General features: G+C 38.1%; 1 protein-coding gene across 1 annotated transcript; it reads right to left on the minus strand.

Annotated features, from left to right (window-relative positions):
* Positions 1-1,083: 1,083 nt before the first annotated feature.
* RGS13 (regulator of G protein signaling 13) lies at positions 1,084-15,694 on the minus strand. Its single transcript, XM_032226146.1, has 5 exons — positions 15,494-15,694; positions 11,312-11,380; positions 6,178-6,239; positions 3,245-3,411; positions 1,084-2,289 (listed from the first exon to the last, which is right to left on the minus strand). Exons 2-5 carry the CDS (start codon positions 11,374-11,376, stop codon positions 2,080-2,082), a joined length of 504 nt encoding a protein of 167 aa, XP_032082037.1. The 5' UTR covers positions 11,377-11,380; positions 15,494-15,694; the 3' UTR covers positions 1,084-2,079.
* Positions 15,695-16,357: the final 663 nt, after the last annotated feature.

The raw sequence follows: 16,357 nt of genomic DNA on the forward strand, positions 1-16,357 counted from the left end.
TGCGGTGGGACCTGCACCAACCTGGAAGTCAAAATGGGGCATAGGGGCGCCACGGAAGGACCCAAAAATGCAATGCGAGTCCCCCCTTGCATGCACCCTTCCCCTACAAACATGTGCATGTACATCCCCTGCATGGCCCCTACCACCCCGTGCATGTGCGGCAGAGACCCAAGGAGGTGCACATGCATGCACTGTGGACCTGGGCTGGGGCAATGACACGCATGCCATAGGTTCACCATAATGGTTCTAGAGAAATTTCCCAAAAAAGTCCTCCCATCCATCACTGACATAAGTACTGTGACTGTCAACTATTCTAGATAATGTATCAGTGTAACATCTGATCATTTCATTCTATCATGTTGGAGATCAGGACTGCACATTATTTCTTTGAGTCCTGTCAAGTTTTGATCCTAGAAGTGGGCGTGGCCAGATTGAAAAATGGACGAAGAAAAGTAGGCAGAATTCGTTAATTTCATTGTACAATTGTTTAGTCACTCTGCAGCCTGTACAGTCCTTCAGAACTGTATTTAATAACTGCTGGTCTGAGTTTTTATAAGCTCCTGCTTGAGTTAGAATAGATAGAATATAAGCCACCTTGCCTTCTGTCAACCTTCCCAATCAAATTTGTTTGTTTATACAGTTTACAGGGTTGCCCATCTCAGAATCTTGACATTGGGCAGATAACAGCAGTGGAAAACACCATAAAATAATAGCAACAATAGGTCACTAATAGCTGAGATAAAAACAAGAAACAACCGCAAGAAATCAGCATTACCATTGCACAGGCTCTGCCAAACATCTGGATCCTTAAGCTTAGGGACGAAACTCTGCCTTTAAGGCATTGTGAAAAGCCAGCAAGGTCAGATCCAGTATAATGATTGAAGATACGATGTTGTTCTAAAGGGTGGCCCCCATGGCAGAGGAGGCTTTCCCTAATAATGTAGAAAAATCTAGAACATACATCTCCTACCAAACGTAATGAGGAGGCATAATTGAGAAGAAATGGTCACTCAAATAAGATAATAAATAAAATAATGTTATTGTTAATAAAATGTATTATTAATGTGTTAATACCATCCAACTTTTATTTAATTATTCATTTGCATTTTATTAAATATAAATATTGTAAGAAAAAAATAATTTAAGTATCTTTCAAATGACCTCCCCTTTCACTTAAATTCACACGTTACTTATGTTCACTTACTCACTTATATTCATATTAAACTCACTGATAACTTTCAGTGTTTGCGTTCAATATCTGCTTGTTTCATTTGAAAAAAAAATAGGTTTGAATTACAACTACCTTTCCATTTCTATTAAGTTTTGAAACACTTTACTTTGATATCCCTGTATTTCTAAACCACACAATAACTACAATTCTCTTGTGTGAACAAAGCTTCTAAAAATATACTATTTAAAATAAAAGTAAAATTTTAAAGGTAATGATACCAGCATTATATAGATTTTTAATATAATATTATAAATATAGCTTGTCCTTAATATATTGTTGCAAATGTACCTATACAGTACTGTGTCTTGTTTGCTGTGTCTTTTACATAGTGTAGGGTGAAAGCCAGCAGCAGCTGTTGTCTTCCTTGAATTGTTTAGAAGAGGCTTAATAGCTTAATGCCTGGGTGACTGGCCGAATGTTGATAGAGTTTCTGGTTATTGATGCTGCAGCTTGCATAAGGCAGGAAGTGCCACAGAGGAGTTTTAGATCAAGACGTCGCTAAGACGTAGAAATACTGATTTGAGTAAGAGTACTTGGTTAACTCAACTCCATCAGCCTCTGACACTGCATTATTCAGACAATACTAAAGGTTTGGTTGATACCTTTGAATTTTACAGTTCCATTTTATATAAACGTTCCCATGCCAACTTAACACAAGAAAATAATAGTCCTATCAAAATATTTATATTTTCTAAGTGCGTTCTTCTGTAAACTGAGGGACATGGTTTTGAATGCAACTCAGCGGGCATTAAATCAGGAAAGATGTCGCTGGCTGGGAATGATGGGAATTGCAGTGTAATATATTATGAAAGTGCTTTTATCGGTTTTTGAAACTCAAAATAAAGCTCTCACTTTTCCTCTTTGAGACAGTGTGTTGATTGTTGCTGGGCTGAAAGGGTGACGATAAGACTTTGGTAGATTTCTGAGCTAAGAAACCTGGGATATGAGTCTCTTTCCATATGCAGGTAAACAATTTTCTGAGCCTCATCGAAACAACACTGAGTGGGTTCCTGAATCTTCAAGGTAATCCCTTCTCTCACTGGACTGTCAATATTAATCTGAAAGCAAACAAACAAACAAGGAAATTCATTTTTATTTTACTTTTTGAAGAATAGTCAGAAGCCCAGAGACTAGACAGAGTAAGATGCTGAATAATGTACAAAAAAGTGGCATCAAGAAAGATGGAAATCCTGACAAGGTGACAAAATTTATTTACCTGGATATAGCTACCCAACTTGCAAATAACCTGGGTAATTTGTGTATGGTTAAAAGCATAAAAATGGAGCAACCAATAGAAAAAACACAAAACACCACAATGCAGAAGAACTGAAGCCAAATCAAATCTATTTCAATAAAAAATCATATCAGGAGGGACTTAGAAATAAAGGTCAGGCCTATTGCTTTAGCAAAGACCAACAAATATTGGATCTAGAAGCTATGATGCTGGCTAAAGGGCCACAAATAGCTATCATAGAAGATTACTGGGTGACTTAAAGCCAGTTATTCACAGCCCAAATTCTCTCACAAGTTTGTCATGGTATGAAAAATAAATAAATTCTTACCATGGATACTATTGTATTTGATGCACCATTAATTCATTATACTTTTACTTGTAATGTGTTTATTTATAAAGGTGGCCTTATATATCTCTTGTTAGCAGCCTAGTTGTGTAGCCTTATATTGAGATTTAATGAGATATTCCTCATCAGTAAAGAAATAAAATTCTTATTCATTATACAAGCTATGGGTAAGTCCCAAAGGTGCTTATTTTTTCAACAGGCAACTGGATCAGAAAGTCCAGTTGCCTCTTGAAAAAAAGCCCCTTTGGGACAACAATGATTTGGATGACTGGGAATCTCCATGGAGAAAAGTCATTGGTAAGATTTCAATCTGTAATATAAATTGCCCGCTTGGAGAAATTATTTAAATTATCTCAACTGAGAGCATTCACATAGTTCTTTGTAAAATGAGAAATTATATTGTATTCTTGCCCAAATTAAATTATTAATTTACCTCTTTTGGAGCCTGGGGTTGGATGAATTCCTTAAAAAGTTTCTGTGCTTCTGATACTCTTTTCCGCTCTGACAAAATCTTCTTATACTTTTCACAAGCCAACCAGAATTCCATGTTCTCATCACTATATTCAGTCTTCAGGTAGGACTTGTAGACAATTGGCCCATCTGAAAATAATATACAAAACATTGATTTGCAAACTATACTAAAAGTAATCATGATAACAGTTATGTTTTATTCTCTGTATAAAATATGTTATGAAGAATCATTTTCTCAGGCGCTGGGATTATAACAGGAAGTGAACATTACCTCAGCAGATAACTAGCTATTTTGTTTTCCCTTCCGTTTTACCATAATATATAGTTAAGGGAATATTCGGGGGAATATTTTTCATTTTTCTTAGTATTAGTATTAGTATAACATGGCCAGTTATATCTATAGATATATATCTATATGTTTATCTATATGTCTACCTACGTTAGGCTTCTTATATTAGTCTTAATATATCTTTATCATCTCAATCTCTCAGTCTCAATCTTGATCTCTATTTATCTCCATTTCTAATTATATGGTAACCGATGAATTGTTACTACAAAATAAAATGTTTATTTATTTACTTGTATCCTACCTTTGTTATCCTTACAATAAATGATGCCATCATGCCTTCCTCTTCCTATTTTCCCTGGGAGTTGAATTGGACTGAGAGACAGAGTGTTTCCCAAGCAGAGGTGATATTCAGTAGGTTCTGACCAGTTCTGGAGAACTGGTAGCAGAAATTTTCAGTCGTTCGGAGAACCGGTAAATACCATCTCTGATTGGCCCTCCCTCCCCCATCTATTCTCTGCCTCCCGAGTCCCAGATGATCAGGAGGGAATGGGGATTTTGCAGTAACCTTCCCCTGCCGCACCCACCAAGCCAGGCTCACAGGACTGGTAGTAAAAAATTTGAATCCCACTATTGGTCCCAAGATCAGCAAGCTGGTTTTCTTGGGTACAGCAGGACTAAAACTCAGAGTCTCTCATTTTCTCCCTCGGTACCTTAGATCCAGAGGTGAGTTCCTACCAGTTCGCACCGATTCGGTAGAACCGGTTCGTCAAATCTACTGAACTGGTTAGAAGAGGTTCCACCAGTGGACCCGGAAAGCAGGCCACACCTACAGAAGAGGTTCCAACAATTTTTTGAAACCCACCACTGACACACACACACATGCACACACACACACAGACAGACAGTCAGACAGACAGACAGACTCACAGAGAGAGAGAAAGAGAAAGAAAGGAAGAAATAAATAAAAAAGAAAGAAATAAATAAAAAGTGAGAGAGAGAGATGGAAGAAAAAAAGGAAAAAGGGACAGAGAGACAAAAGGAATTAAACAGAGAAAGAGAGAGAGAGAGAGAGAGAGAGAGAGAGAGAGAAAACACATGGCCGGCAAGCCACTCCCACCAGGTCACATGGCCGGCAAGTCACTTCCAGAAAGGAGGCCACACCCACAGAGTAGTTTCGAAAAATTTTTGAAACCCACCACTGCTTAGATCCTATTTGCAAGCTTCCCCCCCCCCCCACACCTTCTGATTAGCAGTAGCATCCCCCATATGTATTTTGACTTCAGCAGAGGAATTAAAAAAAAAACTTTTGTATTTGATAAAATGCCAGTCTGGAAAATCCAAAGGACGTAAGCAAGTGAGCCAACGTGCTCTGAAGCATGGCCAAGTAGCCTCTTATCCAGGGTAAAAAATAGAAAAATAAGCAAAAGGTTGTGAATGTTATTTCTAAATATAGATCGTATTCTTGAAACATAGCAGCTGCTGAGCTTCTCTGTTATTGCTTCTTAAGTTCCTTCAATAAATATTGAAGGAGTTCTTGGATGCCTTGGGAGCTTGGCTGAGTGGTTTGGTCCTGTCTGTGAGATGAAGTCTGACACTGCCAGTGCCTGTCAAGGGGCCTCCCCAGCCTCTGTTTTTAGGTGGCGAATGAGTTAGAGAGCAGGAAAGAGTGGGGAAGTGAGGGAAGAGATAAATGCAGAGTGAACGGGTGATAAAGTAGGTGATGGAGCATGGGGGAAACTGCTTAGCACAGAGCAGGGGGGGATTCTGGCTTCGGTTACTGCCGGTTCATTCAGGGACATGCTTCACACATGCTTGATGCACGTGCTTGATGCATGTTATGAGCTCTTGATGCACTCTTGATGCACATTTGATGTGCATTTGATGCGCACTATGCATGCCTGCGCAACAGTAAAAAAATTGTTTCTGCGTATGTGCAGAAGCAAAAAACAAGATGAATGGGTTGGGGGGGGGGGGTGGCCAGCCAAGTTACTACCTACTCGTCCAAACCGGTTCGAACCAGTAGGAACCCAATTATGGCACAGAGTGAGCTAGAGTGAGATGGAGCGTGACAGAAGAACAGGTAAAAGAGAAATAAGTGAGAGAGCATGCAAGTGATGAAGTAAAAGAGGGAGAATGTAAGAGAGTTAATTCATCGATAATCTGTGGGGTGGGTGGACCATCCAGGGCTCGATCCTTGTGATCAGTGAATGTGTGGGGTTGTCTCAGGGAAGCAGAAAAGGCAGAATAGCAATAGCAATAGCAGTTAGACTTATATACCGCTTCATAGGGCTTTCAGCCCTCTCTAAGCGGTTTACAGAGTCAGCATATTGCCCCCAACAACAATCCGGGTCCTCATTTCACCCACCTCGGAAGGATGGAAGGCTGAGTCAACCTTGAGCCGGTGAGATTAGAACCGCTGAACTGCAGATAACAGTCAGCTGAAGTGGCCTGCAGTCCTGCACCCTAATCACTGCGCCACGAATGCTGGCTAGGGAATTCTGGGAGTTGAAGTCCGGACATCTTCAAGTTGCCAAGGTTGAGAAACACTGCTTTAGTTATTCCCATTGCATCTTACTGTTCTGATTAATAATCATGTATTTACTCACATTTCGTAGCCATAAGCTTTTCAAACGACTGAGACCACTGAAGTACTTCTTCCAGATGTATTCTTTGAGAAGCAAGGGCAGGGAGAGGAAAGACAAAGTTAGAGCAGCCAATAACCACATTTCCACAACTAGCTTTAATAAAATCTGAGACTAGAGATATTGAAGATCTATCCTTGTGCTTTGCTGAGCAAATCCCCAAACACTGCCTGAATTTGTTTCCTGGTACTTTCAAGCTAAGGGGAGAGAAAGAAAGCAATGTTACCTTCAATGAATATTTCCCATGGCAGAGAATACATCTGTATTCTTAGACAATTTAAATAATCACTTAAAATAATTACAATAGCTGTAATATTACTGCACTTTGAAGAAAAGATAAGGCAGCACATCTGAATTTCAGAAATCTGGATAAAATCTAGATGGCAACAAGCAAGTATAGAACATTTAATCTATTTGCTCCTCAGAGTTGAACCCATAAGGAAGCAGTTTGTGTGACTGGGTGCTTACATGATAGAATACCGAGGCAGAAAATTATTTGCATTTTGCCTTGAAAATCTTTTTATTCTTAAGGTGTGATTAAATGAATAAATGACATCATCAGTAAAAGTGGACATACTTAATAGAAAATAAGTGCCACTGAAGTTACTGAAATATTAGGACCTATTTTACTTAAGTCTCCTTTGTTCAGAATTTGAAGTATTCATGTTTCAAATTCTCCGACGTGATTACAATATTTCTTTGTAGTGAAAATCGTACTTGCTTTTGAACTGTATTTAGTCATTCTTACTCAATGGGGGCACTTGGAAATAGGCCAATTGGTATATACTGTATCAAATATACCAATAGGCAACCTAATCAACATTTAAAAATAGACCTGCAGAGTTGATCAGCAATTAGGATTGCAGACATTATATTAGAAATTATATTAGAAAGAAAGGAAGAGTAGTACAAAAATAGCAAAATGCAGCAATTTTAATTAGAATGTTACATTATGTTGCAAAGTACTATGAAGTAATCTATTTTTGTAATTATTGAAATGGATAGATCCCACTGTTCATAATTGGGAAGTGAAGTAACTGATTTTCTGGAAGAGTTTAGCTCTTAGTCTGCCATGTGCCGGGATACAAAACAGAAGCATTTGTTTTCATCGTCTCCTCTGGCCTCCCATCACCTCCCAAACACTGACAAAAACAACTTCATTGTTTTGAACTTTAGTAGTAATCCATTCTTGATTAAAAGTAAAATTGGTTTCCATGTGTTGAGGCAAAAGATTCATAAACCAGCTTGGCTGTTTGTAGGGTTTTGTAGGCTTGCTAATTTATAATCTCTTTCACTATTTATATTGGACAACAACATGAATAGATATGTATGCACATATATCTATGTATTACGCTAGGAGCAGTCCTGGGCTTATAATCATCTATTAACAATCAAATGAGGCAACCTTTGGTGACAATGTAATCTGGGTTATGTTTGTTTAACACCCAGACATCCTATTTAGGACCATCAACATGGCAAGCTATTTAATTGTCCAGAATTCATTAGGCAAAACATTAACCAAAAAGAAAAAAAGAGGGAGAATAAAGTGTAAACTGTTAGGTCAACTGGTTCAAGTAATGTGGTTTATAGTACAAAGTCCCAGGGATTCCCATATTTATCATATGACAAAAAAAACTCATCTCCCCACACAAAGCAACATATGGCCTTTGTGGTTTACAGCTGGTAGGGGAATGATTATTTTCATTACCCTTAAATTCTCTATCTAGATTATAGTAATAAGAAAAACAAATGTCTGCATTTTTTAAATTCCACCTTAGACTATATTTTGAGCTACTGAGCAGTGTCAGCAGGGCAGATAAACTTTGTTTCCCCAAAAGTAGAGAAGGGAACAAGGGGATCAGCCATATTGGACTTAATTCTCACTAACAAAGAGGAAACGATATAAGAGGTTGAAGCCACAGGATCCTGGGGGCAAGTGACCATGCAATATTGGAATTATACATTATGCAAACACAAGTAGTAGAACAAAGTCAAACTAGAGTCTTGGACTTTAAGAGAGCTAATTTCAGTAAACTTAGAGAGCGCTTGGGAAGAATTCAATGGATGAGAATCCTCAAGGGAGAAACAACTCAAGAAGCTTGGGAAATTTTGAAAAATGAGATTACAAAAGCCCAGTCTAGCACAATACCAATGAAGAAGAAAAATAACAGCTCCCAAAGGAAACCAGCATGGCTGCATAAAGAACTCTCTGACAAATTGAAAGACAAAAAAGATAAGTATAAAAAGTGGAAAGAGGGGGGACACAACTAAGGCACAATATCAGCAAATAGCCCGAGCCTGTAAAGATGAAGTGAGGAAAGCTAAGGCTCACAATGAAGAAAGGCTTGCCACAAAAGTAAAAAATAACAAAAAAAAAGTTTTTTCCAACATGTTAAAAACAAGAAAAAGGTTAAGGAAACAATTGGTCCATTGCTGGGAGAAAGTGGCAAGAAGGTGGCAAGCAACAGGGAGAAAGCAGAACTATTTAACTCATTTTTTTGCATTTGTCTTTACACAAAGGGATAAAACAGTCCAACCTATCAAAAACAGCACCACAAAAATCAGATTAGGAACACAAATTGAAATAGGGAAGAAAATGCTAAGTGAGCACCTGTCTACCCTAGACGAGTTCAAATCACCAGGACCGGATGGATTACACCCCAGGGTTCTGAAGGAACTGGCAGACGAGATCTCAGAACCACTGAACTATATCTTTCAGAGATCCTGGAGCATCGGAGAACTGCCAGAGGACTGGAAAAGAGCTGATGTGGTTCCCATCTTCAAAAAAGGGAAAAAACAGATCCAGGAAACTACAGACCTATCAGCCTGACCTCAATACCAGGAAAGATTCTGGAAAAGATAATCAAGCAACGAATCTGCGAACACCTAGAAGTAAACAAAGTAATAGCCAAAAGCCAACATGGGTTTGTCAAAAACAGATCATGCCAGACTAATCTTATTGCATTCTTTGACAAAGTGACAAAATCAGTGGACCAGAGGAATGCCATCGATATAGTTTACTTGGACTTCAGTAAGGCATTTGATAACCTACTACTAGATAAAGTAGAAGAATGTGGGTTAGACAGCATCACTACCAGATGGGATTCATAACTGGCTGACCAACCACACTCAACATGTAGTCCTCAATGGAACTGCATCTTCATGGAGGGAAGTATGCAGTGGAGTACCCCAAGGGTCTGTTTTAGGCCCAGTACTCTTCAACATCTTCAACAATGATTTGGATGAGGGGATAAATGGGGAATTCATCAAATTTGCAGATGACACCAAGCTGGCAGGAATAGCCAACACTCCAGAAGACAGGCTTAAGATACAGAAGGATCTTGACAAACATGAACATTGGGCACTATCTAATAAAATGAAATTCAATGGTGAAAAGAGTAAGGTTCTACATTTAGGCAAGGAAAACGAAATGCACAGGTACAGTATAGGTGGTACCTTGCTCAATAGCAGTAACTGTGAGAGGGATCTTCTTGGAGTCCTAGTGGGCAACCATTTAAATAGGAGCCAGCCGTGGGCAGCAGCTGCCAAAAAGCCAACACAGTTGTAGGCTACATAAACAGAGGGATGGAATCAAGATCACGTGAAGGGTTAATACAACTTTATAATGCCTTGGTAAGACCACATTTGGAATACTGCATTCAGTTTTAGTCGCCACAATGTGAAAAAAGATGTGGAGACTCTAGAAAGAGTGCAGAGAAGAGCAACTAAGATGATTAGGGTCTGGAGACTAAAACATATGAAGAACGGTTGCAGGAACTGAGTATGTCTAGTTTTTAATGAAAAGAAGGACTAGGGGAGACAGGATAGCAGTCTTCCAATATCTCAGGGACTGCCACAAAGAAGAGGGAGTCAAGCTATTCTCCAAGGCACCTGAGGGCAGAACAAGAAGCAATGGGTGGAAACTAATCAAAGAGAAAAAGCAACTTAGAACTGAGGAGAAATTTCCTGACAGTCAGAACAATGAATCAGTGGAACAGAAGTTGCCTCCAGAAGTTGTGAATGCCCCAACACTGGAAGTCTTTAAGAAGATGTTGGATAGCCATTTGTCTGAAACAGTATAGGGTTTCCTGCCTAGGCAGAGGGTTGGACTAGAAGACCTCCAAGGTCCCTTCCAACTCTGCTATTGTATTGTATTTTATTGTATTGTATTGTATTGCATTGCATTGCATTGCATTGCATTGCATTGCATTGCATTGCATTGCATTGCATTGCATTGCATTGTATTGTATTGTATTGTAAGATGCCATTCTATCAGTGGACATGCACAACTGGGTTCAACTTGAATATCAGCAGCCCTTTCATAACTGCTGAGTGTAAGCCACTGAATTATCTGACTGAGACAACAGATCCTCAGCTAACAAAGAACTCAGCCTAATTCAATCCACTGCTTTTTTACTTGGCATCTCTGGGATTACTCCAGAAGCTTGTAAAAAGAATATCCAAATACTGTAGCTCAATACCTAACTGACTGTATCCAGCCTTTGGTTTGGAGACAGAAAAGATATAAGCAATAAGTTAATAAGAACTATTAATCAGAGCTATGAGCTCAAAAATCTGATGGCCAAAATAGAGCCCTGAAAGATTTATTTGACCAGGAGACTGAAGATTACCCATAGTTCTCCATTTATGGGTTTTCTATTCCCAAAAGGATTAGGTTTTATTCATACTTATACATATCCATCCTTTTATATTCTCCAATGAAGATTGTTAGGCTGAGAAAATATTCAAAGTCAACAATAAGTTTCATGGCTAAAAGATTTGGTCCTAACTCTCTTTCGTTCTAAGTGTAATCACCACACCATCCTGGGAAGGAAAACTTTCTATTTTATCAATGACATTTATTTAAATTTTCTTTATTTGAAACAAAAAACAGCTACTTGCCTCTAAACCACACTGAATTTGACATCCACGTAGGATTTGACCCAAAGTTTCCTGTTATCGCTTCCAACATTGTATATAAATGGAGGTAAGATAAGTAACATCTGAAGGTCACTCTCAAAAAACCTGAAAACCCCTGGTTTGTTCCTTTGCCCTTTGTTCTGCAAATAAGACTTCTTGTAGATTGATTTGTACTTACTTGGAAACGACTCTGTTTGTGCCATCTCTGAACAAGCTGCAAAGCCAACAGATGCTGCGATTCATAATCCTGGATGAAGAAAACAAATATATTTAAGCATTCTGTTTGAGGGATATTGGTAAGATGCAGGAAAGGTCGTCATGCTTATGTATTGATGCAATTTTAGGTCATTTTCCAGACGAAACAAACCAGCTTTCATCTTGTCCAGGCTTACCTTGAGCTTGTTACATATGGGGTTGAGTCAATATCCTGATTATTAGCTATCTTTCAATTCTTGCAAGATTATACCCCTTTTCCTTTGTTGTCCCACATGCCTGGGACAGTTCCCCAGAACATCTGTATGATGAAAGCTTTCTAAATTCCTCATAACCTCTCTGTTCCTTGAAGCCTCAGCCTCAAATCTCAAACATCCACATGTAAACTGAAGATCTAGCATGTTTCTATCTAACATACATCAATTTCCCTTGTTTTCTTTTGTTTTTCTCAGTTGAATTTTCGATTGTAAATCCCCTGATGCCAGTTCACTTTTAGTGCATCTGCATCGTGGAGCACCATGCTATCATCATCATCATCATCATCATCATCATCATCATCATCATCATCATCATCCACAAAGTATCTTTTCTTATTGTGTTGCACTTCTGTGTCCATATTTCTGGTAATTAAGATGTGCTAAATATAATAGAACTTTTGGAAATACACCGAGGTGAAATGTTCTTTTTCTTTGTGGCGAAGCAATTCAAGGGGAAAGCAGAATCTTTGCTGCCCCTGTGTGGGCTCCTCTGACAATGCTTTCCTATGTCCTCTGATAATGTTTACTACAAACAGATACACTCAGAAGATCTACGCAGACTAAGCTGAGGTGAGAAGAACTAATACAGAGCAGTCAACTATCTGCCCTTTAGATGTGATTGGGTATCCATCTGTGGTATCCATCTGTGGTTTCTACATTGAATGTTGAATGTTTATTTTATTTATATGCTGCCCTTTTCCCCCGAAGGGGACTCAGGGCGGCTCACAACTCAAACCAGGGAAGGGGGATACAGACAAAAAATTAAAACGACACAAAACAATACATAATTTAAAACACACAACAGTCATACCCATTCAAGACGGGGGCAACAACTCTTTAGCCCCAGGCCTGTCGGAACAGCCAGGTTTTAAGGGCTTTGCGGAAGGCCTGGAGGGTGGTGAGGGTTCGAATCTCCACGGGGAGCTCGTTCCAGAGGGTCGGAGCAGCCACAGAGAAGGCTCTCCTCCGGGTAGTCGCCAGTCGACACTGGCCAGCGGATGGAATTCGGAGAAGGCCTAGTCTGTGGGATCTAATCGGTCTAGTGGAGGTAATTGTTGGAAATGTACTCCTTAAACCAAAACGTCTTATTTCCCAAACTAGTTTTATGATTAGTTAGAGTGGAATAGCTGCAACTATTCTGAAGTGTTCTGAAAGAGAGCAAATTTTCAATTATGTAACTCACTATTATACATTTATGAAGAAGGAGAAGAAAGTAATAGTGGCCCATATCTGTAACTCCGGTATAGGATGAAGGCTGGAGGTTGATTCTTCAAGCTTGTGGGTTTGGCTTCCGAATTTTTTTGTTACATCAATGTTTTGTTGTGTAATAGGCACATCAAGTGCCTTCAGATTTCAGGCAAGTGGTTAACTACTATGATCTTTCCTTTACTATCAGCAAATTCATAAACGAATGAAATAGACATAGACTATTTATCCTGAAAGTGCAGAGCCCTGGAATGCACTATTCAGGGCTTCTAACCATACTCAATAACCATGTTTGTATATTTGCTTGTTTGTTTTTATTTGACATACATGCATTAGCTTTCACTGAATCTAAGATGGCAAGTTTTTCAGCCTAACAGATATCTTCATCAACCCTCCTTCTCAGTTCCTCAAAAATGAGCCACAAGCTTTAGAAAGTTGTGAAGCAATCAGCCAGAGTCTGTTAAACAAAAGACTGCTTTATGCTTTTTGACAAGTATAAATTCTCTTAATAAAATCAACTGCTCTTTTTCAAATCATTTTTAAAAGGTTTACCTGCTTTTGCAAAATTCAACATTAAGTATGAATTCTCTAATTATAAGTCTTGGCCTCTGGGGAGGTCGTAAGCAAGTTAATGGGGAGTCACAACTCTCTATGCGACTTAAATTTTGATGACGCTTCTGCACACAAAGCAGAAGTACGATCAGATCTTCCTGTTTTCGCTGGACAAACCTTGCATACAAAATAAACGGTAAAATGTCAGCATTTGAATACTGAGTGCAAACCATCCATCACTCACAAGAGCAGTTGATTTCTCACGTGAGATTTCTAGTTTTCGAGGGTGTCCATTGAAGGGTGTGTACAGTTGTTAGTGAAGTTCTGTATTTTTACCCACTATCGTTCATTTCTAGACTTCGAAGGGAAGAAACATTTCTGTAACCTCGTAAGAAAAAAGCTAAAAATGATCTGTTTACTAATTTTGCTGAAAAAAATAAATTTAAGTCAAGAAAGTATAAATATGGTGTATATTTTAATAAGTAACATTCATATCTTGTATGTTCCTAGCATTAATAGAATCAATTTTATTTATGGGGGAGGGGTGTTATACAAATTCATTTATCATTGGATTGAGGGTTCAATCCATTGGATTTGAAAATCCCTGCATTAGATTAATTCAACTAAAGTTCAATCTGCATTGAGGATTTATCCTAAGTGTCAGTAGGGAGTATCAAAAAATCTATTATACTTGTACATAAGTGTTTCTTAAACTGAAACACTTTTCCCATGCATTTTGAATTCTTACATTCACTAAAAGATTTACTTTTAGAATGTATAAACTTGGAAATAAAAAAGCCCCACCCATTGAGAAACCTTTCTTTCTTTCTTTCTTTCTTTCTTTCTTTCTTTCTTTCTTTCTTTCTTTCTTTCTTTCTTCCTTCCTTCCTTCCTCCCTTCCTCCCTCCTTCCCTCCTTCCCTCCCCTGCTTCCTTGATAAAAGAGAAAAACTAATTCATGCAGAGATGCAGCAAAATGGATTTCATGAAAGAAGGTAATTGGTGCATCTTATTCCAAGCTCACTTAAGGAAAAAATGCAGCACTCTGTCCTACATTCATTTGGAAGAAGACTCACCCACAGCAATGCAGCGTGCCTTTATTTGTAAATTACTGTGGCTTATATACTGCACTGTTTACCACACCTCTGAATGGTTAATAAATAACAGCGTCATCACTGAAATGTGAAAATTCATTAACATGATCAAGGTTCTGATGTGCTATCTTTCAAGTGATTTGATCTGGTAAATGAGTTTTTCCATGAAGACAACATTGTTGAGTCATTCCACATTGTCAATGGCTCTTTCAATGATTGTGAAATGTTATTTGAGTTGTAATAAGTAGATATACTGCATAGTAGGTATGAATGAACATACCTGGTTCCTTTTTAGAAAATGTGAAAGCAAATGGATAAAGTTGTTATTAAATTTATTTTAAACTTGCTCTTTGTTCAAAAATGTTTCGGCCACAGGGCACTTCAGTTATAGGCACAAATAAGACTCATGTCTTTAATATATTTCTCTCTCCCATCTATCAAAAATATTAAACTTGGACGATCGTATATATTTCAGTTTCAGACATATAATATCTTAATATTGTAAGGCCTTAATTTTTCACCTTTACCAAGTTTGCATTATACAATTTACACAATAGCGGACTTATTTTAGTTGCAAGTATTCCATTGTAACTATATGTACTATCTTCACCACAGTTTCCTTCTAATCTGGGAAAGTGTATGATGAAACCATTTAGAACATGGCTCATATCCACTTAATAGCTATGAATTAAGAAAGGAAATGATAGACACTCATTAATTACCCTTAATGGTTGTTGAGCAGAAATGATTCCCCAAAAGTCTGAACTAATGGTATTCCCATCCTTTCTGCCTCTCATCAGCCCACTAATTCTTGTATAACAAGCTACAGAAATTCACCTCTTTGGCAGAATTAGGTTAATAGGTTTCTGGATGTTTTTATTAGAAGCACAAACACGTGATGCTGCATGAAACAATAAACTATTTCTAACTGAGGATATCCTATTAAAATGATGTTGTACTTACTTTTTTATCCCGAAATAGTACAGTAGCTGTTTTTAAAACTCCCTGGCAGTTAGGTATGGAGTAGTTGCTTACTTACCACAATATCCTCCACGTTTTTGAGGAGGGGTTTATTGTGATGGTTGAGGAAATTATTTGCTTCTGTTTAAAATCAGAAATATGCCAAAATCTGACCACGTTTAGTAGTTTTTGACTTGCAGAGGATACAGCATTGATATCTGCTTCTGGAAAAGAACAAGATCTCGTATTAACGCATCCTTCTTGGTCTAATTGAAAGCAGTAAGCGCCTCCCTTCTGCTTTTGGAAGTTGTCATCTTCATGTGTTTACATTTAAACGTTGCTTGTGGTTAGTGGGAAGTCCTTTTTATTTAAAAAAAAATATGAAAGAAAGTTCCACCAGCCTTCAGAGATCCATTGATAAGAGGATGTTTGTTCTGTCAGTTGGAGAATATCTTTACTGATTGACTGGAGTGGCATCATCATTATTATTTTTTTGGAAGAAGTCATGAACAATGACTGCAATCGACAGATAAGGCTGTCATTTTATGACTAAAAGTTTCCAGTCCCTTATCAAGTGACACTTTTCTTCTTCAACTACAAACTCTCATCTGAAAAGTGATTAGGGATTAGATATAGATCAAAACCATCTCCTTTCTACAATGAAATAGCCATAACATGTGAACCAATTATTAAAATATGCTTATAGTGAAATCCTTTTCTTTGCAGATATTCTGCTCTGAGTTAAGTCACTGAATCTAGGAATGGAGATTTTGGCTGAATCTGATGTATAGTATACTTAAATGCTGGTTGCTAGGGGGCAGTTGAAAAGGGCTATGAATCTTGCACCCTGCTTGTGAGTTTCCAGGATACACTATGTCTTAAGGACAGACAATCAAATGCCTTTGCATATTTCCAGAATGGTTTACTACTTATGGTGCTGGCA

This window comes from Thamnophis elegans, chromosome 11 (genome assembly GCF_009769535.1).
Source record: "Thamnophis elegans isolate rThaEle1 chromosome 11, rThaEle1.pri, whole genome shotgun sequence".
Classification (NCBI taxonomy): Eukaryota; Metazoa; Chordata; class Lepidosauria; order Squamata; family Colubridae; genus Thamnophis; species Thamnophis elegans.